Source organism: Monodelphis domestica, chromosome 4, assembly GCF_027887165.1.
Source record: "Monodelphis domestica isolate mMonDom1 chromosome 4, mMonDom1.pri, whole genome shotgun sequence".
In the NCBI taxonomy this organism is placed as follows: domain Eukaryota; kingdom Metazoa; phylum Chordata; class Mammalia; order Didelphimorphia; family Didelphidae; genus Monodelphis; species Monodelphis domestica.
This window is the reverse complement of record NC_077230.1, coordinates 299,853,925-299,881,545: the sequence shown is the minus strand read 5'-3', so window position 1 is coordinate 299,881,545 and position 27,621 is coordinate 299,853,925. Positions and strand designations below refer to the sequence as shown.

General features: G+C 36.8%; 1 protein-coding gene across 1 annotated transcript in view; it reads left to right on the top strand.

Annotated features, from left to right (window-relative positions):
* The window catches only part of FLT1 (fms related receptor tyrosine kinase 1), a 201,170-nt gene that overhangs the window by 93,420 nt on the left and 80,129 nt on the right, over positions 1-27,621 (top strand). The window contains exons 12-14 of the mRNA XM_007495262.3: positions 6,547-6,655; positions 15,108-15,416; positions 20,585-20,731. Coding sequence (XP_007495324.2) covers positions 6,547-6,655; positions 15,108-15,416; positions 20,585-20,731 — 565 coding nt within the window. The remainder of the gene's footprint in view (positions 1-6,546; positions 6,656-15,107; positions 15,417-20,584; positions 20,732-27,621) is intronic.

Below are 27,621 nucleotides of genomic sequence, written 5' to 3'. Positions count from 1 at the left end.
CTAGATGTGTGAGTTAGCAAGTTGCTTAACCTCTGTCTGCCTCAGTTTATTCATCTGCAGAATGGGGGTATAATATTAATAGAACCTTCCTCATGGGGTTTTTGAGAAGATCAAATGAGATGCTATATGAAAGCATTTTGTGAACCTTAAAGTGTCCTATAAAATCCTAGTTATTCTTACTATAGCTATTATTACTTAATTTCTCAGGGTTCTAGGCAACCCTCTAAAACAATTACAGAGAATTTCAACCTGCATTGATGGGATTTTCTCCATTTCGTACCTTCCAATACCAATGAAATCAGAAGTGTATAATTTTTCCCTATCCAATTTGTAAAACTATACCTTGATTTGGAGTGACAACTCTAAAGAAATCCATATTTTTACAGTATTTGTATTGTCTCTGTAGCTTTGCTCTTTGTATTTAAAATGACAAAGGAGCTATTCAAACTTCTCATCCTAGGCCTTCCAGAGTCACCTTATCAACTCCAAAGGTGGTTTAAATGGTAACATCCTCTTTCCCCAACCGTATTCATTCACCCTTGTTCCTATGGTCTATTTTATAGCTGTCAAGAAGTGGTAGCAACTAAAGAACTCCAAGTTCATATTTGCCAATATGTTTACCATATGAACAAATTTCAGTGATATCACTCCCTACCATTCTATTATGTAAGCATCACTCCCTGGGCACTAGCTACAAAGAAGACTTTATGGTTATTAAGTATTAATGATAGCATTAGAACACAAAAAGAAAGGTAGAGGATAAGTGTTATACACTGATTTTTGTGGTTTTCAGTCACGTCCAATTCTATGTAACCACATTTGTGTTTGGAATTAAGGAGGGGAAAATCCTTCTAGAATTCTGCTGAGCCCGAATTAATGCATCATCTTTTAAAACCATTTTATTGATGTATTTTGTCTTACATCACAGTTATTTCTCAGCCCCTTTTGCATTGCAATTTCTTCTTAATAATGTGTCATTTTGAAATAATTTGTAAGGTTTGAAGACAAAAAGAGAGGTAGAAAAGGACCTGCTCACATTTTCCTTTGCAGGGTTGAAGGACTGTGGATTTTTGCTTATACAGGTTCTAGTGCTATCCCTTGACTATAGTGGCTAATTGTATATATGCTCAAGAACTGTTTGACTGACTAACTGATAGTACATAAGTATATTCTGAAGTCAACTTCCAAAACAGAGTATGGCACATGTTAACAGCCAACCATTTTTAAACCTGAGCTAGTAGCAATGACTTTCAGTGACTGTTCTTTCTAAAGATGGCACACATGAATACCTATGTCAAAAATTAGTGCTTTTGTCAGGGTGGGAACTCCCTCTTCCGATGGAAGGATCCATTGATGCAAATGTGGAAAGTGCCTAAGACTCAGGGAAATTCAATGACCTGCCCACATTTAACAGCCAGTAAAGTGTACTCATCTTGACTCCAATGCCATATAAACTGTCTACTGTGGGTACAATAACGTTGTACTGGAAAGGTACAGTTCCATTGTAAGAGAATCTTGCATACAAAGCTGATTTATGTTAACATCCAAGAATAAAACATCTGTGTAAAAAAATGACTCACATTTTCTATATTACTTTAAGTTTTACAACATACTTTCCTCCTAAGAACTCTATGAGGCTACAGTTGGTCCTCACCAGAACCCTGGGAGGTGGTACTATTATGATTTACAGTTTGAGGTCACAAAGTCACTGAGTCACAAAGATAATAAGTTGTGAGGTCAAATTTGAACCCAGGTCTTCCTAACTCCCAGCCTAGGACTTTGTGCATTATGGTGCCACCTAGCTGCCTCAATAAGATCTCAAGAATTTGGTGAATTACTCAAAGTGACAAAGCTATAATTTCCCCTATTCAAGAATTCCAACTTAGGCTATAAGGAATGCTGTAGCTACAAATTGATTCTCCCACAGTCAAGTCACATCTAATGATATAGAAGAGAAAGCATATTGGTGCCCATTAGCACACAGAGACTGTACAGTGGCTAAATGATTCAGCTATCCAAGAGAATTCCTGAGAGGTCTCAGTGACTTTCTTTTCTTTCTTTCTTTTCTCTGTTTAAAAAAAATAAGCAAGGAAAGGTTTTCAGGGTAATAAAATTCAGTTTCCTTCTTGAATGGCTTTGACCAAGACTTGTGAAAAGTGAGTCATCAGTTGGATCCACCAAAGGCCAGTGTGGAATTTCAGACTCTATTGGTTGGAGCTTCCAGACTATATTGGGTTTGTAGAAGTAGAACAAAGTAGGAAATTAAAGGAACTTTGAGTTCAGATGGTTAAAAGAACACAGGAAATGTGTTCTATGTTATTAATTCTGTAAGACAGCAAAGCTGTGACAACTGCAATGTTTAACAACATTTCCGTTGAAAGTGTTTTGAAGGCACCTTAAGAAACTTGAGTACTACAATGGAATAAATGTGTGACATAAGCAATAATACTTAATCACAAAGTTACTTACTGCTTGACTGACTCAGTTCCCACACCCAACAGAAGTTTAATTCTCACGTTCTATTTTCCCATCAATTGACTAAAATGTGCCTCTCCATGTTAATTTTAGATTCTTCCTTGACCTTTGAATGTCTACTTTTATTCCTCTGAAGCACTTAAAAAGGAAGATATATTAGTAACAGTCTAAGATTAAAATCACTGTTTTATTTATAGATATTTTTAAGCCAGTGCTGGAAATCAGGCTGAATTAGAGAACTGGCCCTTCTAGTCTATCCCATCAGGACCATTTCACGTAGTATAATTCCCTACCATGGAGTGAAAAAAGGAAGGAAGGACTGTGAATTAATTCTCACTTCATACTATCTGGCTAAATTTTTCATGAGTGTTTCTGGAACCTAAAAATACAACTCACAAAGATGAACTTGAAGGACTTGTCATTTTTCTGTACCCTTGAGGTACCTACATAACACGGCTTAGGAAGATTCATAGAATCATCCCAAAATATGAGTTCTGATTTTTTTAAATGAATCTACTAAAAATAAAAAATAAATAAAAAATAAAATAAAATAAAAATGAATCTATTGGGGCTTTAAATTAAATTGTACCGAAAACCTGAATCAAAAACCTATATTTGACATATTCAACAACAAAATTAACTTTAAAAGTATAATCATTATTGTCCATGTTGTTCCATTTCTTTGCATTGGCACTGCCTGTCATCTGAGCATCAAGCTGTTTTAGAATATGAACTAGAGGATAAGAGCATTTTCTGTAAAGTACTCAGAGTATTGGAAGCATCTAGTAGAAGCAAAGAATGTCAGTGTTGGTTGGATCAGATACACCGCAGATTTAGGCTTCTAGCTTTATTTGAGTTGTTTTCTGTCTCTTCCTTTTTACCTTTCTCCAGTTGATGTCTGAATTTAATGCAGTAATGGAAGAAAAATTGTGACAGGATGAGCATTATTAATACATAAACAGTCAATCTTGCTATCTTCTTTTGAAAATGTGAAAACTTTAAGGAATATTACAATTTCAAGTTTGGTAAAATAAACTCTTGACATTTTCTTTTTCAAAAATGAATTTTGCCTTTGATATTCCCACTGTGGTATTATTTTCATTCATTTCTTACATCAGTAAGAGTAGGTATGAGTATCGAGGATTATTGGCCATTTAATTCATAAGACTCATGCTTTAGGCTGTACTTACAGCCTTAGATTGAAACTACAGTCACATAAGGATTATCAAATCACCTTCCAATTCAGGCAAGATAAAATTAAACACTGACACTTGAGTTTCCCTGGTCTCACTATATGAGTTTGGGGTTTTCGTTGTGAATTAGTAAAAATACTTTTAAGGGAGAAAATTTCTATTTGTGAAAAAAAATCTAAATTTCTAGAAATGGGAAATTTCTATAGAGAGATTCTATTATATAGTAGTGAATTACTTTGAATAAACTAAATGCATAAATCTTATTTTTAGCTTTTTAATTATAATTTTTATTTATTAAGTATTCATTAATACATTAACTTTTTTTGCCAGTGAAAATGGCAGAATAAACACCAAACAAAGAAGGAAACAATTGTCTCCTTATGCAAAATCTTTTTTGTTCTTGTAGCTTTTCACCATTAACTATGGTCTAACTCATTGGAGAAGAACTGATATAAAGAGTAAAGAAACACCTTTGTTGAGATTCGTGTTATGAATGTTTCTCTCTGAGTGCTCCATCAGCTAAATAAATCATAATATGTTGAATAGCAATCAAAATTATTTTTAAACTCCTTAAACCCAGGTTAACAACTCTTGGAGTAGATATTCACTAAAATACTTTTTAGGGCAGCAAGGTGATGCAGTGGATAGAGTGAGAGCCCTGGAATCAGGAGTACCTGAGTTCAAATCTAGCCACAGACACTTGCTAGCTATGTGACTCTGGGCAAGTCACTTAACCTTGTTTGCCTCCGTTTCCTCACCTGTAAAATGAGCTAGAGAAATAAATGGCAAACCACTGTAGTATCTTTTGCCAAGAAAGCCCCAAATGGGATGATGAGGAGGCAAACAAGACCAAACAATAACAAAACCAAAAATGTTTACTCTCAGGTTGATGCCAGCCTATTAATTAGAATCATGGATTATTTTTTTAAGTTATCTATTATTAGTTATTGTTAATTTTACAAACATTCATTAGTTTTCTACTACTGCTACTCACTGAACATTTTTTAAAAATAAACTAAACACAATGAATACACATAGTAGCCTCCCAAATTTCCCCCCAAATCATAAAATTTTTAAACAATAGCAGAAGAGAATATTTTTATTAACTTTAGGGCTATCAGGCTGAGTTATTCTTATTTTTGAGGTGATGAAACCATTTTAATAGTTTTACTTTCTTGTTTTTCATTTGAAAGAGATAAAGGATGTGGCTATTTATCTAGCTGAAGTGTATGTTGCCATTTAGGGGAAGCCTCTAAAACTCATCATTCAGTCAGACTTCCTAATTGACTTAGAAGGAACCCAGAATAAGGGCCAGGAATGAGAGGGTGTTAGAGATGATTTTTCTAGATTCTTTTGTTCCCCACCTCATGAAAATCTTCTGATAAAAATAAATAATCAAAGATGGGAGACACAAGCCCTTCTTCACATTCTCCCCTTGTTCTTGTACCCTTTGCCGAACTGCTTTATCTTCATAAATTAGAATACACTGAGAATGAAAAATATCTACATTCCTAACTCTACCTCTCATCCCAAATTCCAAGACCAATTCACCTTTGTCTTTAATTTGTAGAATGAATTAAAAATTACTGTTTTATCTTTATTATCTACATGGGTAATTATAATTAGAGAAAATGGGTGAGGGGCAGTGGAATTGTAGATAATCTTTTCCCAGTGCTTGAACTATTGATTACATACGTTCAGCAGCTTTAGAAACTACTCTGAGATATTTCACCCACTAGGGCAGTAGGTCTTAAAATTCTATTATATTATTTGCAAATATATATTGTTATCCCATGACAATCAGCATAACTTTATAAAGCTTACTGAACTTATAATAACTTAAGGAAACTGGTCTTAATGTAAATTTTTTTATTTAAATAAACATTTCTTCCAATGATTCTAAAACCAAATAATCTTGTTTGGGACCTTTCATATTCATATATGCATTGAGCACCCATTTATCCCCAAAATTAATTGGATTTAAGAAGTACCAGTAATTATTTCTGTTTACCTAAATAATTTTTCATATTAAAAAGATTTCTCTGAAAGAAGGCATTCATACTAATCTTCAAACACTATGGACGTTTGTTAACATCTCTTTTTTTAAAAAAAATACAATTTTATAAAGTGCTCCCAAATAACACAAAAGTAAACTGTTAGTTTCCTGACTTTTCATACATATTTCTTTAGGCCTATCACCAACCCAAGCAGCTGGAATGAGAACACACAAAATCTGCTGTCTGTTTCATTTTTATTGTCCATTTAACCATAACTTCCTAGAATCTCCATTTCTAGATTAAGAAGCTCAGGGACTCAAAGGCTATCCCTTGCTAAAATCCACATGACAATATTGTATCAGGATTGTTAGTCCTCTAGTTTTTTGTGTGGTTTTTTTCCCCCCAGTCTGGGATTCAACCCTTTGTTATAGCTCGTCATCTTCTTCCCAGCTTTGGTTCACCTGGTGTACCCACACCAAGACTAATGAACAGAACAAGACCTCAGAAAGCATGTGATCTAGGGGTCAGTCAAACAAATAGCCACTGCACCCCTTCCTCTCATTGATCCTCAGACCTGGGTGGGACGTGCAATCCCTCACCTTGGGCTTCATGGCATTTCATTATGACTCCAGCAACACGAGACAAATAAGCATGAATCGCTCATTCGATCTGGATGGAGAGGCTGTGAGTCTCCTGAGAAATTGTTTTCCCGTTATTTTTCCATTATTTCTGGGGCTCTGCATGGAGATGGCCTTCCGATAATTGCCACTTTTTGCTGAATGAATGGAACAACAGAATCATGTTAGTGGTTAGGGAGCCTTGGGGACTATTCAAGCAACTTCTTGTTCTAATGCCAACTAAAGTGACCTCGTCTTTTACAGATTGCAAGCACTCTGGTTGTGGCCGACACCAAAGCTTCTGGAATCTATAGCTGTGTGGCTTCCAATAAAGTTGGACACATGGAAAGAAACATTAGCTTTTATGTCACAGGTAAGCCACATTTCTTCTACCATCATCAAAGGTGGCTTTTGAAACTCCCTCTTTTGTTAGGATTTAAGAAATCCAGTATCATGAATTGTTATATTTGGAGAAAGATAGTCACACTTTCAGTAGCTCCATCCTAGGGGGTCAGCCTAGGGAATATCTAGGAAATTGTGTTTCGGGAACAATTATACCCATGCTTTAGGTTACCTTAAGAGTCAAAAAGGGGGGGTGGGGGGAGAGCAACTAGGCAGCTCAGTGGATAGAGAGCCAAGCTTAGGGACAGGAAGTTCTGGGTTCAAATGTGGCCTTTCAGATATTTCTTGGCTGTGTGATCCTGGACAAGTCTCTTAACCTCCATTGCCTACTTCTGCCTTGGAACCATTACAAAGTATTGATTCTAAGACAGAAAGTAAGGGTTTAAAAAATAAATAAAAGAATAATAGTGTGAAGATTATTTCACAGTGACTCTGAGGCTTTGAATAAAATCAAGTGAAGAATTGCTTTTTAGAATTCTCTCTTACAATTTGGAACAGTAACAAATCGTGTTTAATAATGTTCTCTAATCAAGAAACTTATGGCTCCTTTGACAATAAAAGAGAAGCATATGAGCACCATAATTGAAGACAGAAGACCTGGTTTCAAATCCTACTTTAGACATTTCTTAGATGTATGATCATGAGAAAAGTCACTTAATCTCTCAAATCTTTAGTTTCCTCAGCTATAAGATGGAGACAATGATACTAACTATCTCACAGGTTCTTGTTAGGAAAGTAGAAGTCTTAAAATGATATACAAATGGTAGCTATTGTGGATAAATGAGTTTGGGCTCTTTTTACTATTTTGTGGTACTAACATCTGCAGTTCTCTGGATCTAGTATTTCTGAATCAGATTGATTCATAGGGAAAAAAGGGATGAAATAGGATTTATTTCTTGGGTCCCAAGAGTATTTTAGAGTATATCTGGACACAGGAGATATGTTATATTCATAAAAAATGATAGTTTCTACAAATTTTATATAGCCCAAGCTCTACAAATTGCCCTCTCTGTGCAACTCTCTTGGCACAGGAAGGATGTAAGGAGCTCAGAATATAAAAACAATTGCCCAACTCTACCCCCTCCCCCTCCCAAGAAAATTCTGAGGAAGTCTGGGCAGGGAGCCAGCTCTCTGGAAACTTCACACTATACATACTCTGCAGAGTGAGTTAGGAACAGAGTTTCTTCAATTTCTCCAGAAAGCTCCTCTTCCCAGTTGAATGTGGGTAGTAGGGTTGTGTGAGAGGCCACCTGATAAGCTAACACAGTAGCAGAGAAGCTGCTGCATGAGAAATCGCTTCAGAGAATAGAAGAGCATGGAATTTTATTGCTTAAAAACTATTTTGATGTTCGGTTGTTTCAGTTGTGTCTGACTCTGTGACCCCATTTGCGATTTTCTTGTCAAAGATACTGACATAGTTTGTCATTTCCTTCTTCAGCTCATTTTACAGATGAGAACTAAGGCAAATAGAGTTGTGACTTGCCCAGAGTCACACAGCCAGTAAGTGTCTGAGGCAAGATTTGAACTCAGGAAAATAAGTCTTCTTGACCCCAGACTCAGCATTTTATCCACTGTACCACCTACCTGTCCTAAAAGGTGTGGTAGAGAGCATCTACTCCAGGAATTCTTGACCTGGAGTTTCTGAACTTAAAAAAAGATACTTTGAACACTATTTCAACTGGTTCCCCTTATAATCTTTGTATCTTATTGCATACAAATAAAGCCATGATTCTGAGAAAAGGTCCATGGGCTTCACCCCCCAAAATTAAAAACCTCTGATCTAGTTGACACTCTCTATATTACAGATTATGAAAGTGAGGCCCAGAGATGAGGCTTGGCCATGAATCAAAGGCAGAACCCAGCTTATAGCTTCTTGGATCAGTGAAGAGAAGTTTGAGACAAGTCTATTTTATGGCCATTCTAGTCAGTAAAACATGAGCATGATGTTCATTCCAAGTGAGTGGAGGAACAAAGTTCCTCCCAAATACCTTTGTGGATAAACCTGAGATGGCTTAGATTGATGCAGCTTGAAGGTTCTGTCAGGCCCTTTGCCTGCAAACAAAACAAATAATTTCCATAAAGGACAGCCTTGTATGTGCTGTGAATCTCAGAGCAGAAAACAACAAGACAAATGAGTGACATCGTCCCTGACTTCAAGAAGCTACAGTTTTGTGGAGGAGAATATCTTACCTTTTCGTCACTCTTCAAAGGGGTTATTTGGTCTCCAAGATAATGAGAACCCCAACATCAAGCCTATCCTAGTTTTTAGTGGCTATTTTGCCCAAGGAAGAGTCCAAGTATAGAAAGAATTGACCTTCTAAGCTCAGGAAGAATTCTTCCCATTTCCCTCCAGTCTCACCCCAGAATCAGTCCCAGAATTACACAGTTAAAATGAACTCAGGGGCCATTCACATAATCCAACCCATGCTGAAGAAAGAACTGTTTACAACTCATGTGATGTGCTTCAAGATTTCCAGTAAGGGGAAGATTCTGGAGGCTGCCCACTCTGTTCAGAAAAACTTCTATAAGGAAGTTTTTCCTTCCATCAAACCTAAATTTGTCTCTTTTTATCCATTCTTCCTAATTCTGGAAATTGGGGGTAAAACAAAATGATTCCAATCTTTTCTTCCATATTGCAGTCTTTCAAATAAAAAGTCTTGAAGACATCTCATACCTCTCTCATAGTCTTCTCTTTTCCAGACTCAATATCCCTAGTTCCCATGTTAATCCTTACAGTATTGCCTAATTAAAATCTATGAGAAGAATTGATGACTTCCCTCTAGTGACTTTCCTGAAAGGAATTCTAAGAACACTGGAGTGAAAGGACCACCCTTCTTGCTACACTTGCCTTTTACCAATGAAATCTGGTTTTTGTTGCCCCCTAAAAGCCCCATAATGACTCAAAGTTGCTTTCTGAATCAAAAAAAAATATTAATTGTAGTTGTTATTATAGAGTATCTTCTTTCACAAGGCAACTAGGTTTTGAGTATTATTATCCTTGTTTCACAGATAAGGAGCCTGAGGCTTTTAGAGAGGCTAAGTAGCCTCCATCATTACACAACCAGTAGATGTCAGAGTCAATCCTCAAAGTTAGGTTATTCCGGCTTATGTTTAGTATTCTTTGCATGCTCTCTGTTACATATTTTAGGATCTTCTGCCTGTCCAATTCATTAGAATCCTCTACTAATTCAATCTCCCCTTCATCTTCTAAATACCCTTGTACATAGCAATCAAATTTGCTGCATCTTACCTCTGTGATCCTTTGTCTTCTCCCTTTGAGTCCTAAAACTGTCTCTGCTTCCCAACTGATAAACTATCTCTTTGTCTCTTAAAACATAATTTAGAACTTTCCTTCTTGAAGTCTTCCTAGAATAAGCAGAGCTTAAACCAAACAGTTGCTCCCAGACAACCAAATCCTTACCAATAGTTAAACACTGGGATGCCTGTGGGGAGTTCATCCCTTTGAATTAGGGATCCCTACTTTCCCTCACCTCTTGGACCATATAACACAAGGAGGTATATAATAGACTACATAGACAAGAGATATTTGAGATGGATGTTAGTTTAGAGTGATACTATTCATTTTAGACCCTTTGGAATTTGTTTTTTCTTTGGCAGTTGGAAGGTAGATTTGGAAAAGAGTTCAAATCCACTCTCAGATACTTTACCAGTAGTGTGATACTGGGCAAGTCACTTAATCTTTCCATGTCTCAGTTTACTCATCTTTAAATGAGGTTAAGACTAACAGGTGCTTTACAAGGATTTGGGGTTTTTTGAGGGTCAAATGAATTAAAGTAACGTACTTTAAAAACCTTAAAGCTTTATATAAATGTTAGCTATTATTATTCTTTCTGTCCGTGTAATTTGTCTACTACTATAACTCCTTATCCTCTGGTGAATTGTTAATGTGAGATGGCAAAGTCTTTCAAAAAGCCCTAGAGAAGTGTTAGCTTTTATTTTGAAAAACCTAACTAAGGAAAAAATCCTTTCAGAATCCATCAGATAACCTTAGAATATTTTTAAAATTAATCTCTTGTCCATGAAATATATAAAGAGCTTAACCCTATTTACCTCAGTTTCCTCATCTGTAAAATGAGCTGGCAAACTATTTCAGTATGTTTGCCAAATCTGTGTAAAATGCCAAATGGGGTCACAAAGAGTCAGACAAAACTGAAAAACAACTGAACAAAAAAACAGAAATGCAAACCAAAGGATGCTTATTTTCAAGAAGCAAATAGCTAACCTAAAACAGTTGAATTTCAGGAGAAGCAGCAGCATCTACTACAAAACGAGCCAACCACAAAATATATTTGTCCTTCTCTCTTTCCCTCCTCTGTGTGTGTGTGTGTGTGTGTGTTTGTGTGTGTGTGTGTGCGCGCGTGTGCACGCTCCATCTCCTTTGCTGGCACACAGCATGACTATGGGTGTGTTTGCAATTACTAAGGGTGAAACAGGAACAGCACTACCTTATCTCCCTGGTTTCCCAATGTCACTAAATGCATTTTATTTTGAGATTCCTGGTGGTGCTTGGCAAAGATAAACAAAATCTTCCATCAGGAAACCTGGGAGCTATTTCCACAGGAAGTTTCAAATCACTAAAGTAAATAGAAACTCTTTTACATGATCTCAGTGGTGTTACTTAGCTTTACTTGGGCTCTCACCCCTGGGATGAGACATAAAAAATCTAGAATTTGAGATATTAAAAAAAAAACCAAAACCTCAATTGGAAGTTCATGCTACTTCTGCCCTAATGCCTATGGGAGAAATTGGTGTGTTTCTATATCTCTGTCAATTTCATCATGCCTGATATATATGTATATATATGTATATGTGTGTGTATGTGTAACAAATAGAAAATGACTTGGTGTTCTAGTATATTTAATTCTAAAATCTTAATGTCTGCAAGAGTAAAAAATGTGGTCTGCTTTCCAATCCTCCTTTTAGAAGCATGAAAGCTTTCCTTGGTCTCCGCTCTCCGTGAGCATTGACAGCTTCATAAGCTCCAGCTATCCACATGTTCCCAGGTTTCAAATGAATACTTTGGCATTTCTTCAGACGATAGTTTATAATAAAGCCCAAACCCAGAAAATCAGAAAAACAAGCAAACTGAGATTTAGGAAAAAGAGTTGATCTAATATCTAATTTTGGACTATTGTCCCCTTAAGGTTTAAAGGTTTCTTTATAGCTTTGTGTGCAAAAGATAATAATAATAATAGTATTACATGGTGCTTTTCATCTTCAAAGCTCTTTGCAAAATGTTGGGCCAAATTCTCTCCTCACATACTGACAAGGCACTGGGTAACAAGCAGTGGGTGGTGCCAAAGCCATTAACTAATTATTCTCCAGCACACCCTCAGGAGGCATGCAAGACTGACAGGGTGGGTTGGTAGAGAGAGGCCTGGATTACAGTCCTGGTTTTGTCACTTCCTGGCCATGGGACCCTGGACAGCCCTTTTGAGAATTCATTTCCTCATTAGCAGCATGAGAATAAATTAAACATCCATTCCCTACCTTACCTTCTATTGGTTGCAAAGATCAGATGAGATAACAATCTATGTAAAATCTAAGCACAAATTGATCTTTAAATGTAGGCTGTCACTTCAGAAGTTAAGTGATTGGTTTAAGATGAAATCGATTAAAAAAAAAAACAGATGAAATTGATAGGAAAATCGGATTTGAGAAGGAGAGGCCGTCCGGTATAGCTGGAGAAACAGGAATTTATGATAGTTGGCAGCTGGCAATAAATGTCGATATTGTCACCATAAGTAAAGTCATAGAATGTTTGCTTGAACTGGAATGGAATTTAGAGACTTGCTCATTTTCCAGATGAAGACACTGAGCAACTTGTCAAAGATTTCACAGCAAATTAGTAGGAGAAGAATCAAGACTTAGATCAACAAATGTCACGATTCTCAGATCAAATTGCCATTTCCCATTCTGTTACCTCCCAATAATTAAGTGGATAGCTAAACATTTTCTGTACAAAAGAGCATCATAGGTATAGAAAAGGAAGAGACATTGTGAGCTATCTAGTCAACCTCTCCACTCATTTTACAAGTGAGGAAACTGAGGCTCTGAGAGTTTAATGGCTTGTACAACATTACACAAGTAATAAGTCTTAATTCAGACCCAACATTCTAATTTCAAATGTATTGCTCTTTCCACTAGACCCACACTGTCTGCCATCTCATTTTCTCTCAGAGACCAAGTAGAAACCATGCAATATTTCCTTTATCAAAGAGTAAATATGGAATTCCCCAATCATTCACTGCTATCCATGTATTTGTCGTAGAGAACAAGAAAATGATATGACCTATAAAGGATGACAAAGGAATAAAGAAGTTTGGAATTCTGAAAGAGCAGAAACTCAGAAAGAATTTTAAATTTCTATAATATTATAGAATCTCAAATGGAATTTGAGAAAGATATTCTTTGTGACTACCCCTGTAATGATTCATATTAAATCATTGTGTTTTGCCATAAAAAGCAAAGTACTAGGGGGCAGCTGGGTAGCTCAGTGGATTGAAAGCCAGGCCTAGAGATGGGAGGTCCTCGGTTCAAATCTGGCCTCAGACACTTCCCAGCTGTGTGACCCTGGGCAAGTCACTTGACCCCCATTGCCTAGCCCTTAGCACTCTTCTGCCTTGGAGATATTGACTCCAAGACGGAAGGCAAGGGTTTAAAAAAAAAAAAAAAAGCAAAGTACTAAATAATATGTTATCAAATGGAAGAATGAGAGAGCAGACAAACCCACCAGACATGGTATCTAGGGATGACCCAGCTTCAAATTCTGCCTCAGATTATGGGCACTCTGAGCCTCTCTGAGCTTCAGCTCCTTCATTTGTAAAATGTTGATAATAACAATACTTGTATCTATTTCCCAGTGTTGCTGTATGGATAAAAAAGATTATGTATGCTTAGGATATTATATAAAAGTCGTAAATAATAAGTTTTGCATTTGCAAAGTCACACAAAGATTTGCAAATGCTTTATATACAGTGAATCCTTTGATACACATAAGAGACATGTGAGTTTAGTGCTGCCAATCAGTAAAAGCCACAAGGATTCATTAAATGCCTACTATGTGTCAGGCACTCTGCCTATACAAATACAAAGAATGAAACAATCCCTTCTCTCAAAACAATTACATTCCATTGTATAGAGCACGAATATGACATTAATAAATGCACACAGCATAGTTCAATGCAAATATCTTCAGTTCTAGATAGGAGCCTGAGGCTCAGGGAGTGTGTGACTTTCTCAGGGTCACACAGCTAAGAAGCATCCTAAGAGGGATTGAATCTCATCAAGGTCTCTTCTAATTGTGTGATGAGCTTCTGTGGAGAAACAAGCAGGATAAAACTACTTAATGAAGACTTATAAAAAACGGTCTTAATAAAAACCATTACCTCTTTGGCTAGAAGTATCAACATAAGCAAGTAAAATAGCCTGAGGCAATATCAGGATTCTCTGCCTTCAAATAAAGGATGTGTGAAACAGGACTGTTACTTGAAGTACAGAATGCAGACAGGTGGACTCTAGTTTGCCTGTAATCATCTGATGTTTAATTTGGATTCTTTGTGAAGTCTTTTCTGGTTGCTCCAACATCTAGTGTCTTTCCTCCCAATCTTGTATTTAGCAACGTTTTATACATGTGTATTTATAAACTTTTTGTTTATGCTATTACATATAAATACACTGAATATATTATATGTACTTGCTTCTTTCATTAGAATGTATGCTCATTGCATTGTTTCATTCTTTATCCTTATATCCCAGGTGCCCAGCACAGTGCCAGAGCAAGTAGTAGGCACATAATAAAGACTAGTTGACTAACTTCTAAAACTTTTCATTGCTTTTAGGTCATTGCAACTACTTAAGTTTAAATTTTTCTTTGTATCCCCAGAGCCCAAGACAGAGAATTACAGCTTAAAAATAAAGTATCATTGATTGATTAAAAGTATATTTGGTTTTCCATATAGACACCTATATCCTTATACTCAATTCTGCTTCCTACTTGCCAGCAGTGAATATTATATTTGATAAAGTGCTTTAAAATGGTCTCTACTCAAGTTTTTTTTTTTTAATTAACTTTGGAGACACCCTTTGGCCTACGGGAAAAACTGTCATCCTTATGATTATGAATGCTGACTTGAGAGCTTTTTGTTGTGGGTTCTATTTCCTGCTTAGCCACTGACTATATCAGACTTTGGGCAACTCAGTGTCTCTATGTCCTGTTTTATCCATTGCCAAAGACTGGGGAGAAAGGATACTTCTCCCTCTTTTTTTCTGGAATACTGCAAGTTCTGAAGCAAAACCAGACCGGGAGATCCTTGTAACAATTGAGACATACATGGTAATAGTGTCTTATAGTAAGACATTGATTCTTCTGTGGACTGACCATTTTTGATCTTTGTTTGCAGATGTGCCCAATGGATTTCATGTTAACTTGGAAAAAATGCCAGCTGAAGGAGAGGATTTGAAATTGTCTTGCACAGTCAGCAAATTCTTATACAGAGACATTACTTGGATTTTGCTGCGAACAGTAAACAATCGGACAATGCACCATAGCATCAGTAAACAAAAGATGGCAGTCACTAAGGAATACTCTATCACGCTCAATCTTACCATCAAGAACGTTTCCCTGGAAGATTCAGGCACCTATGCCTGCAGAGCCAGGAATATATATACCGGGGAAGAAATTCTTCAAAAGAAAGAAGTTACAATTAGAGGTGAGCACTGCAACAAAAAGGCTGTTTTCTCTCGGATCTCCAAATTTAAAAGCACAAGGAATGATTGTACCACACAAAATAATGTAAAACATTAAAGGACTCATTTTTTAAAAAAGTAACAGTTGTCTCATATCAGCTTGATTTATTGTCACTGTTGCTACCTTTCAGGCTCTGAGGAGGTGCTCCTCCCAAAATGGGTTTGGAGATGATGCGAGTAATAATGAGACACCAAAATAACAACCCGTGGGCTTCCAATTCAGTTCTAATAGGTCTGCTTTCTTTGACCAACTTGGTGCACGTTTGGATTTGGAGGATCCCTGCCCTGCATTCTCTGTTTTGTTTTTGTTCTTTGCTGTCTTCTCCTGACTGATAAGCAACAACTTGGGACTGATCTTTTGCTTCCACTTTGATGCCAACTTCTTTAAAAAAAAATGTTAAAGCTGCATAAACTGAATAATTTAAACAAATGATGGTTTCTGCCAAAGATGGACATGAATAAGTTAATTTTCCAGCTCAGAATGAGTACAGTTGAATTTGAGACTCTTGGACCTCAGCCTGGTTTGGTTTTGTATTTTTTTCATCATATCTTGTCTTGTAAATATCACCTGCTTAGCACATTACCATGCTTATTTATTTGAAATGCTTTTCGACATTCAGCACATTATTTCTGTACCGCAACTTCTAAATGAGGCCCCAAAGCTGCAAAATGTTGGTATAGCTCAGAGATATTAAAACTATGATCGAATATTAAGTGCAGATGGATGGACCCCATTGTCTTCATTTGATGTACATCAAGGTAGATGACAACTGGTTCCATTTTTGCAAATTTCCTGTCTTAGCCTGAGTTCTTGGACCAAGGGTGGATTATGCCTCCAGTTTGATGCTTTTACCTCTTGCATGTTCTTTTAAAGGACTTTATCATGTTAAAATGATGTCATTGAAAAACTGATTACTTTCAGTCTATCAAGGAGGTAAAGGCTATTGTATATCTGGAGGTTTATTGGTTACTTTAAATCTAAAAGAAAAAAAAAATCCCACCCTGCCCATATGCAAGGGTTAATAGGATTTTTTATGGGGATTAAGAAATGGCAAAACTAAAGAATTGGCATTATGGGTCATTTTCAAATACACAAATACTGGGGTATTTTTTAGCATGGGTGGTGGCAGTTGTGGTTGATGATTTTTTTCAGGAGAGGTTTTAGTATCTTATTATAATAATAAAAAGAAGTCTGCACTTGAGAAAAAATCATGCCTGTTTTCCACAGGTCTGGTAATGCTTTATTATGTTGATTTCATTTATGATTGATCATTATATGTACTGGTATGAGCCATAGCAAAACAGGCTATAGTGACCAAAATAGCCCCTGCAGAGAAACAAAGTAGTTGAGCAGCTAACCAAAGGGTGACAACATGAAACTTCTCATGCTTGGGAACCCACCAGACGGTTTCCTCCTTTAGGTAACCGGCTCAGTCCCACGGCTAAACTTGTCTTTCACATGGGAATTGCTTTTGTCAAGTGTGAAAGAGTAAACAATAGCATTTCCCCAGAATGCCAGTTTTATGGAGCCTAATATGCTTGGAAAACAATTAGTAACCTGGAAGTTGTCAGCCCAAAGGAAAGAATAATCAATTGTATCTTGAAATTTTACCTATAGCCCTCTGGCCTAGCTTTTTTGTTCATTATAAGTCAGCGTGTTAGCCTTCAGAAAACAATGCCTTTGTACCACAGAACCTAGGGCCTTAACTTTTGCTCAAGCAAAAAAAAATGACAATAATAAAGTAAGTTAAAGAATTGGGACGCGCTTGTGAAACACGATAAACTAGGCCAGCAGAACTTAGCAATTTCCTTCCCTTAAGAAAAAAAATAAGCAAAATTCTCCCTCTTTGGTAGAGGCTGTGGAAAGAATGATTTCCAGCAGGGAGGTGGGCATTATAAAGGGATGGGCATTATAAGGGGTGGGCATTATACTTTATGAATTCCATTATAGTTTTTGTTCACAGGGTAATTGATTTTTCCAGGGAACCTCATAAAAGAAAAAAAATTATATAGTTTGATGGGGGAAAGAGATAACAAAAAGGAGCAAAGGAAACACTAGAGATGGAGAAGGGATATGAGGCTGGTTCCTTAGTCCCTGGTCTATATGGAGGCCAAGTGCTTTGTATTTATGGAACTGCTAGAATTGTTGCTACCCACATGGTTCTGGATGGTTTCTTCAGTCCCCTGGCCTCGGGAGTGGTGGTAAAAATGCATCCCCAGAACAGAATTTGGGGCCCTGACCATGAAATAAACAAAAGTAACTATTCATTAACACTCCTAGGACCATAGGACTTGGAAGAACTGTCTTTAGTGACTGGTATCCAGCTAGAAACATGTTACTCCTGAACCTCCTCAGCTTGGACTGAACATCAGCCACATCTTACCATCTTCTGGAAATTTTTATGTACTTCTATCAAGTGGCTTAAGCTAACTATTGTTTCTATGTGCCTTTCTTGTTTAAATGATCATAATATGTTGTTTATGTTATAAAATGGGAACTGACAAAATCTAATTCCCTGGTTGACTTGTGCAACAAAGTTTGCCAATGATAAAGTAGACTAAAGAGAGATTTCTCATTTGCGTGAACAATTTTTAGAAATGTATAAGAGAAATAATCAACTCCACTATGTGTTTGTAGCACATCTACACTAACATGAAACATATTTGAGATTCCTATATTTGATTTTGCAGCCATTCTGTTTCTTCTTGTCTGAGGGCTAGGCCCCAGGGGTATTTCACCTAAAGGTATTTATTTTTTGTTGTTGTTGTTAAGAGATTATCTTGGGTGTTGCAAGGAAACTCAAATGTCCTATGGATGTTTCCATTGTTTGTAGCTTTGAAAATAATTGTGACAATGTGACCACAGAATTGAGACTTCACTTTAATATAAAAAGAAAAAATCATGAGGCATACAATGCTGCAGGCCTGGGATTAGGAACATGGAAATCAGCAAAGATGGGAAGGGGCATAAGGAGATGAACAAGGTCTCATTTTTAAACTGGATTCTTCAAATTGAGTCTCCACCTTAAAAAGTCCCTGGTCAATGTATGCATTTTTAAAAAATCAAATTAGTCCAAGACATGGTAGACGCAATATATGGCTGCGCTTTATTCTCTTGGCATGCCTCAATGACGTGTTTGGGATTTTGCTATGGCATAATGTCAATGCTGTAAAGATAAAACATGGGCATGGTGTTGTAAATGGAAACCTTTGGAGTGCAGCTCTGTTTTCAAATGGAAAAGGCTGCATGACAAACAGATTGCCCAGAATGCAAAAGAAGGAATATAATAATATTTCTGCCTCTGGGGCCCAGTTAGAGGAGAAAACTCCTGGACTGGCAGAAGGACAAGGGCAGTCATACTGGTCTGAAGAAGGCTATGGAAATTGGGCCACCTTCTACCCCAGTGCATGCTGTACTTTGCCTTCAGACTTCATGTTGTACAAAAGGACAAAGGACTAATAAGCTACAGAAATCTAAATTCATGGGAAAGTGTTAATCCTAACAGATAGTAACCCTGACATGTTATACTGCTTCAGCAATATTTTTAAAAAGTTATGTGGTGGTGTTTTTCACATAAAATTTCTAGATTGCATTAATTAGTGGTGATGCAGAGAGTTTGCCTGAAGGTATTAAGAGAGAGAGAGAGAGAGAGAGAGAGAGAGAGAGAGAGAGAGAGAGAGAGAGAGAGAGAGAGAGAGAGAGAGAGAGAGAGAGAGAGATGGAGAGAGGGTTTGGGGGAGTCTTTGGAATCCCGCAGGGGACCTCAGAATTCATGAAATAATTTCAGTGTATCACCCCTTGCAGCACTATATACACTCCTCAGCTGATGTCACGTTAATGCTAAGAGGGGGAAATCAAGAAGTTAGCGAGTGTCAGAGAAAGCTGATACTGTATGAATCAAACCACTGATGTAGCATATGTAAGTTTTGCCAAAGATGTTTTCATTTCTGTTTCAGGAGCTGAAGAGGGTAATTTGGGTGGGTGGGGGAAGATATTAGACACGAGTGTTTCTCTTACTTTTTGGAAACTTGGGCTGCCGATCTATCACCAGCATAAACAGAATGTATACATATCAGCGGGACTGACTTAATATTGCCTTTGTAGAGAGACTGTATTCATTGGGGGTACTCCTGTCCTTGTGTGGGATTTTTAATGTTGTAATGTATTGCATCCTATGTATTAGAATTCATCTTGTTGTACTATATTGTTTTGCATTTTATTAAAATAAATTGTATTGTATCATATTTGTAAGTTTTAAGAGATAAAATGGATAATATAAAATATAATATTTGTACTATTATATAGTGCAAAAAACTACAGACCTGTGCCTCTGCCTCTTGAATTGATCCTTTGGACTCTCCTGCGCTGGGGAAGGAGGGGAGAAGTGGGGAGAAAACCATCAATAAAGCTACCACACTTTAAGAAATAACTTTGTTTGGTCTATTGACTCGAAGGTTAAATTGGGTTGCAAACTTAAGTGGGAAGCAATTTTGAAACATTACCCAGAAAATCATAATACTTGCTATATCCATGAATAGCAACTATCTATTGATTTATTTTGCCCTTTCACATATTGTCAGGTTTTGAGGTCTGTGATATCTCCTTGGGGAAAAAGAACTCAAACTGGATCTTCCTGGAATTGTTGATATTTGAGGAGTTCACACACACACACACACACACACACACGTAATTATATCATCTCTCTCCAAACCCACTGTCATACTATATAAAACCATGTTGCCAAGTCATGTCTCTTGAATGATTGTTCTGAATCCTTGGGTTCTAGAACTAGTGCTTCTCAGGAGAGGAAAGTGGATTAATGTACTTGTAGCGTGCCAACACCTTTGAAATAAAAACCTGATAGGAACCTTCCATTAGTCTTTCCCAATACTCCCTGTGTCACAGTTTTTAACTTAGTGTCCTAGTGTTAGCCTCAGGAGTGGATATCTGTTGACCACAGACTGAGTCTGGCGAGCAAAATGATGGTGTGTGGACAACAATTAAGTTTTGGGTGGAATGCTTTCATAGTTCACTTTGATCTTTATAGTTTATATTTAAAATGATGATCATGAAGATGCAAGTTGAATGAAAACTTATGAGTAACCAAAGCTCCCTTTTTTTATTTACTAGACCAGGAAGCACCCTACCTTCTCCGTAACCTCAGTGATCAGATAGTGGCCATCAGCAACTCCACCACTTTAGACTGTCAGGCAAAAGGTGTGCCAGAACCACAGATAACCTGGTTCAAAAACAACCATGAAATACAGCAAGAGCCAGGTAAGAGGCTCCTTACTTATCCTTCCTCTTTCCCATTCTCCATCCACCTTCTTCCCCTGTCATCGTTCCATTACCTCCTCCTAGGACAAGGGTTCTTCCACCTTCTTTGTATCATGGATCCCTTTGGCAGTCTAGTAAAGTCCATGTATGACCAACCCCCTTCAAAGAATCATGTTTTCAAATGCATAGGATTACAAAGAAAATCAAATATTTTTTTATCATCCAAATTCATGGACTCCTTGAAATTATTCACAGAACCAGATTGAGAACCAGATCAAGCTACTTTAAGTCCAGAGCTCCTTCTATAAGTTTGCATCCCTGATCTATATAAAGCTCTGAAAGCTGAATTTTACCCATTTAAATTTTGTTTTCCTTTTGTTCCACAACTATAGCAAACCTAATGATCTAAGAGGTTAAAGGATGATACATTATTTGCACTGATAGAGTTTTTGGAATTGATTTTGTTCTCCTTCAGGCTGTAATTCCAATACGTAATAAGGAATATCCCCCAAAAATGTTTTTCTTTCTTTTTAAAAAATGTTTACCTTTATCTTATTATAAATTATAAGACAGAAAAGTGATTAGTTAAGTGGCTTGCCCAGGATCACACAGCAAGGAAAATGTCTGAGGCTGGATTTGAACCCAAGTCCTTCAGATTCCAGGCCTCATGCTCTATCCACTGTACTACCTAGTTGCCCCAAGACTAAGTCTTGAACTCTGAATATAGCATATTATCAGCAATCAATTCCTTCTGGTTCACAAAAGTACACTTACTTTTTTTCAGTATGAGCTTTCATACATCGGAAATCAACAAGCACTACAAACAAGAACACGATTGATTGTTTTGTTGAATGTCTGGACTTAAGAAAGTGAGGGAAATGTTAATAAGTAATATTATAATAATAATTCAGTAATAATGTTAAAAATGTACCATGAATACTTTTTCCCCCAGAAAGCTGATTGTTAAACATTTATTAGCATAGCACTTTGTAGTTTTCAAAACCCGTAGTTTCTGTTTTAGAACCAATATTATGTAGTGGTTCCAAGACAGAAGAGTGATAAGGGCTAGGCAAATAGGATCAAGTAACTTGTCCAGGGTCATACACAAAGGAAGTATCAGGCTAGATTTGCTCCCAGGACCTCCAGTCTCCAGGCCCTGGGTCTTTATTCACTGAACCACCTAGCTACCATTACTTTCTCCTAGGGCATGGCACCTTCTTTGTATCATGGACCACTTTGACAGTCATTTTAACTTTAGTAGTTTTAACTTTGATGTGACTCTACTGCAGTCTGCTTATTTAGTACCCTACTTTATTTAGATGATTGGATCACAAACAATAATTGCGTGCCACTATTAAACAAACTTCTTTATTCACTTTGACAATTGGAACGTCAGGAACTTTGTACTTGAAGACAGAAAAATGATGATGGTGATAAGAGGCTCTTATTTACATAATGTTTTAAAGTTTACAAGGTGCTTTCCTCAAGATTACCCCATAAGGAATAGGTGGTGTAAGTATTATCTCCATTTTACAAAGGAAGGAATTCTGCTCCCCAGAGGTTAAATGGCTTGTCTCCGGTCATACCGCTACTATGTGTCAGGATCTGCACTCCAGAACTCCTTCCATAAGTTTGTATCCCTCACACACACACACACACACACACACACACACACACACACACACACACACACGTAAACTCTGAAAGCTGGATTTTGCCCATTTAAAATGTTTTTCTTTTGTTTCACAACTACAGCAAACACAATTATCCAAAAGGTTAAAGGATGTTGCAAAAATCTCAATTCAATAGGTATAGAGTTGATTTCTTTTTTCCCTTGAGAAAAAAAATGCTTCAAAATCACTTCCATTTTCCTGAGTTAAATGGAACTTTTACTGGCTTAGGTTGACACTCTGGCTATCTCTCTTGATAAATTTTAGAGCAGTTCTAACAGGAAGCAGCCTGTCACTTGTCTGCCTCCTAATAATTGTGTTTGTATCATGAAAGCATTTGCCTTTTATTGGCAGTGTTACATAAGCTAAATGTAGTATCAATTGGAGTTTTTCTTCTGATTCCTGTTAGTTTTTTTTCTAATTTCCAACATAATCTGTTTTGATTATGTTCCTGAAATCATATAGCAGTTCCTTGTAGCTATGCAGAAGTTCCTTTTCCATTCAAAATTTAAATCAGGGATTTGGAAGAAGATAGATATGATTTGCTTATCAGATTTCTGGAAGTTTAAAAAGCTGAAAGTGATAACTAGTACAACAGAAGATAGAAATTAGGCCCCCCTCCCCCAAATTTCAGAATTAGATTTCTAGAATTTTAGAATTAATTTGTAGAATTAGACAAACTCTAATGATGATTATTAGATTAGATGAAACCAAATAAGAATAAGACAAATTTGTACTCACATTAAAATAAATCACATAAATACCAAGCAGAAAACATAACAAGACAGCAGTTCATGTGAAAATAATGAAGAAACTTTCATAAACTGCAAGATAACTTTGAGCAATGCAATGTGACAGACAAAAAAAATTAATATGCTCTTAGAATGCATTGTTAGACTTATAGGTAAAACTCTTCCCTGGGCAGACCACATAACCAATATTTTGCTCAACTCCAGTAGGTTCGTTGAAAAACTGGGTCCTGACAAGAGGAAAATGGCTAAAATGGGGAGAAGTCTCAAATCATGCCATATGAGAATCTGTTGTAAAAAGGAGTAAAGTGTTTAAGAAGGGAATTTTTTTTAAAGAGAGAGTGTTTAAAACAAAGGGGAGGGGGCAGAACTTGGGAGAATATGTTCATTGTCTTCAAGTGTTCTAAAGGAGGTCACATTAAGAGATTAGACTTATTCTGCTTGAACCCAATTCACAGAACTTGGATTAATGGGTGAAAGTTGTAGAGTGGTAGACTTCAGTTGCATTCAAGAAAAAATTTCCAAATGAAGAACTTTCCAAAAAATCAAAATGGCAGGCTTGGGAGGAAGTGAACTTCCTACAGTGCTATAACTTTCAATTTTGGCACCTGGGACAAGAAGCACAGAATAGCTCCTGGGGAAGTAGCACTAAATGTCTACTTTGGATGGAAATCAACTTTGGATGGGAAGGGAAGCCAAAAGAAATCCATGGTCCTCCTTTTTCTGAGACTGCAGGGGGGTCACTCAGGGAAGGGTACAACTTGTAGGAAAGTAGGGTTGGCTAAGCTGGGAATTAACTCATCTGCAATGTGGTTCCCAATAGGGAGAAAACATGCCCTCTGGAACCTTCCTAATTTAATTAATCTTGCTAATCAGTTTCCAAACTGCTGAAGCACTAAACATGCTATCAAAAAGTTTAAATTTATATTATTTTAAAATCACTATTAGAATTTTTTATGTTTTCTCAATTCCAGTGCCCTGGAGCAAAGCTCTACTTGCTTTGACTTAGTTACATTTTTAAAATGTTCCTGCTATTAAAGGTGTTTGAGCAAGTCAGAGATCTATCTTGTAGAGGGGCAGTCACACTTAAAACCAGTGGTGGAACTACATACTTTTTAAGGCCTCTTCCAACTTCAAAATATATAATTATGGGTCTTTCTGACTCTTGTTAAAGTTAAATAAATACACATATAATATAAAATATAAGTATTTTCATGCTGAAGAAGGCAACCCAGAAAGATCTGTTTTCAAGCCCTGACTGACACATATTAACTGGGCAAGTCATTAATTCTCAGAACTTCCAGAAACACTCTAAGGCTATTAAGATGCCAAGAAGATTCCAGTCGGTATCTGTGCAGGGAGAATTTCTTATCTGGAAGTTCTCTATATCAGTTACATCAAAGGTAAAGTCCCTATCCTTTTGCTGAATAAGATAATGATAGGAATTCAAAATTTGAGAGAGATGAGATATCTCCGAACAGTCCATTTTTCATAAGTGTACTTATCGGTCTTATAAGGTATTAAAGTAGAAGTCATAGAATTTCCAGGATGGGTGGTTAGGTATGGAGGGGTGTGGGTCTGTTAAAAGTAACTCTAGAGATTATCTGCCTCAACTTCTTCCTTTTATATATGAAGAAACAGATTCAGAAAGATGATCAAAATGTGGGAATTTTGAAATTTCTTCATATATATAGTAATATTGTGGGACTAAGTTAATGATTAAGGATTTCATGGGGGAAAACAAGCATGAAATTGACTTCAGTTCACATCATTTTCCATACTTTTGGGTGTATGTTTGAGTATTGGACATAAATCAAGTCTAAAGAATGGGAATAGAAATAGTGTTAAAGTTCATCATTGTAGGATTAATAAATAGCTTCTTTTCTGTATGAATGAAGGGAAATTCCTATATAAAGGAATTTTTTGAATTTCTTGAATATTGGCGGATCCTTTCAGATGGAATTCCAGGATACTCTGGAATGATCAGAGACCATCATGTCTGAGCAAAATGGCTTCCATTCCTGAGATCCTGATGTCCTTGGTTAAGGCACATGGATGTTTCAGAAAGATCATCTTCCAATTATTTCTTCTGCTGCTCCTGCGACCAAGATTACCAGTGTCCTAGGAGAATGTCCATTCTCTCTGTGGTTGTTTCAAAGTACAATGAAAAGTTAACACAAGCGTTCTTGACATAAGGAATGCCAACATGCTCATTTCAAGCATAGCATCTTCTCATGAATTTTTAAGGGCTATAATAAATGAAAACAAAACAAAACAAAACATTCACACAGAGCAAGTTACTCATCAAAATGGATCATAGTAGAGAGAATGCAATAGCTGAGGAAAAAACTCAATCATAGATTCTCAGAGTTATAAAGGACATCTGAAATCATTTTTATTCAACTGTGCCTGGTGAAGAATTCCTTCTATGATGATCCCCCAAGTTGTCACCTTTCCTCTGCTTAAAACCTTCCAATGAAGATAAACTCACTGCCTTTGGAGACCACCAAAGCTTCCATTCAGAACACATTTTACTACTCTTCCTCATTAATATAATTAGTCCTTTTTTGGGGGGAGGAGCAAGGAGTCATGAAATGAAAAAATAAGATATTCTAAAGAGATTTTCTTAGGAGGTTCTCAGAGCTGTGATTCAAATAGGCTAGAAATATAGAACACCATAAATTAAGACAATGAAGAAGCATCAGGATACTATACAAATGGGACATTGAATTAAATGGGATGTGTTGAGATGGTAATATGATTTGAACAAGATTTTCTTAACCAAAAAAAAAAAACTGGTTAAGGAAGAGAAGGATCAAATCAAACCTCAGAAAATTTAAAAATCAGAGCAAAAAGATGTCATAATAAGAGTTTTGGTTCCAGAAATGTTTTTGAGAAAGCTCTTGATTTAATCTACTTTGAGAGAACATGAAAATCCCATTTTTTAGGTAAGAAAACTGAGGCAAGCAGAGGTTACATGACTTGCCCAAAGATACACAGCTTGCAAGCATCCAAAACTAGATTTGATTTTCCTAACTCCAGGCCCAGTGTTTTATCCATGTGCCACCATGCTGCCCCAAGCTATAAATGCGAACCAGAAAATTATATGCAATATAAACTGGCGATAATCTACAGAGGGAAAGTGTTAGAATTAAGAATTGAGAAAGACTTTCTGCCAAAAGTGGGGTTTTAGTTGGGCTTTGAAGGAAGCCAGAAGCCAGGAGGTGGTAAGGAGAATGGAAAGTACTCTATGCAAATGGCAGGAGTTTGGAGATGAAATGTTTCATTCAAAGAATAGAAAGGTGACCAGTGTCATTGAGTCAAAGAACATGATTGGGAATGGGGGGAGGTGTAATATGTATGAAGACCAGAAAAGTGGTGGTGGGACCAAGGGCTTTGAATGCCAAACAAAGGATTTTATATTTAATCTTAGAAGTGATAGGAAGCCACTGGAATTTATTGAGTAGGGGAGTGATATGGCCAAACCTGCCCTTGGAAGAGAGCTTTGATGCTCTTCTCTAACATTCCATTGTGACCTATGGAACTTCTATTGTTAACAAACTATCTGATGCCTTTCCCCCCAACTCCTGTATCCTCTTCCAAGAAATTTGTTTCGTTATGTCCACACCATTTGGAGTTTTCTTGGCAGAGATAATGGAGTGGTTTGCCATTTTGTTCTTCAGCTCCTTTTACAGATGGAAAACCTCAGACAAAGAAAGTTAAGTGACATGTCCAGAGCCACACAGCTAGTCAGTGTTTTAGGTCATATTTGAACTCAGGAAGATGAGCCTTCCTGCCTTCAAGACTGGCACTCTCTACTTCACGACCTAGCTGCCCTTGCCAAGAAATTACAGAATCACGTTTCAAAAGTCAGAAGGGTCCATAGAAACCCTCTAGTCCAACTTGCACACAAAAAAGAAACCCGACTATAATGTCCGCAGCAATGATCATCCTGCCTCTACTTGAAGACCTCCTAGGAGGGATAATCTATATGTGTTTCTTCTAAATAGAATGTAAGCTCCTTGAGGGCAAGAACTACTTAGCTGTAACTATGCTGTAATTATTCCTAACACAATGCCTGGCATATAGCAGTCAATTAATAAATGTCTTTTTAATTGAATTAAGTCAAATAAGAAGCAATAGTATAACGTCCTCATTGGGTACACATGAATCCCTTGCATCAGCATATCATAAAAAAGTGGCATGGACAATGAAGTTGGTGTACTAGCATGAATTCCAACTCAGCAACTTACTACTTGAATTACTTTGAGCCAATTACATTGGGATGGCTGTAGTTTCCTTATTAAAAAAAAAAAAGTGAGTTCTAGATATCTTCTGAGGCCTCTTATGATCTTATTATCCTTAATTAAGCAGCCTCCACTTAGGAAATGGTGAGCTATTTCCTCCTAAATATTTTCATTTTGGGTATTGTCTCTAACACATAGTCTTCCTTAGTTTACCAATCAGTAAA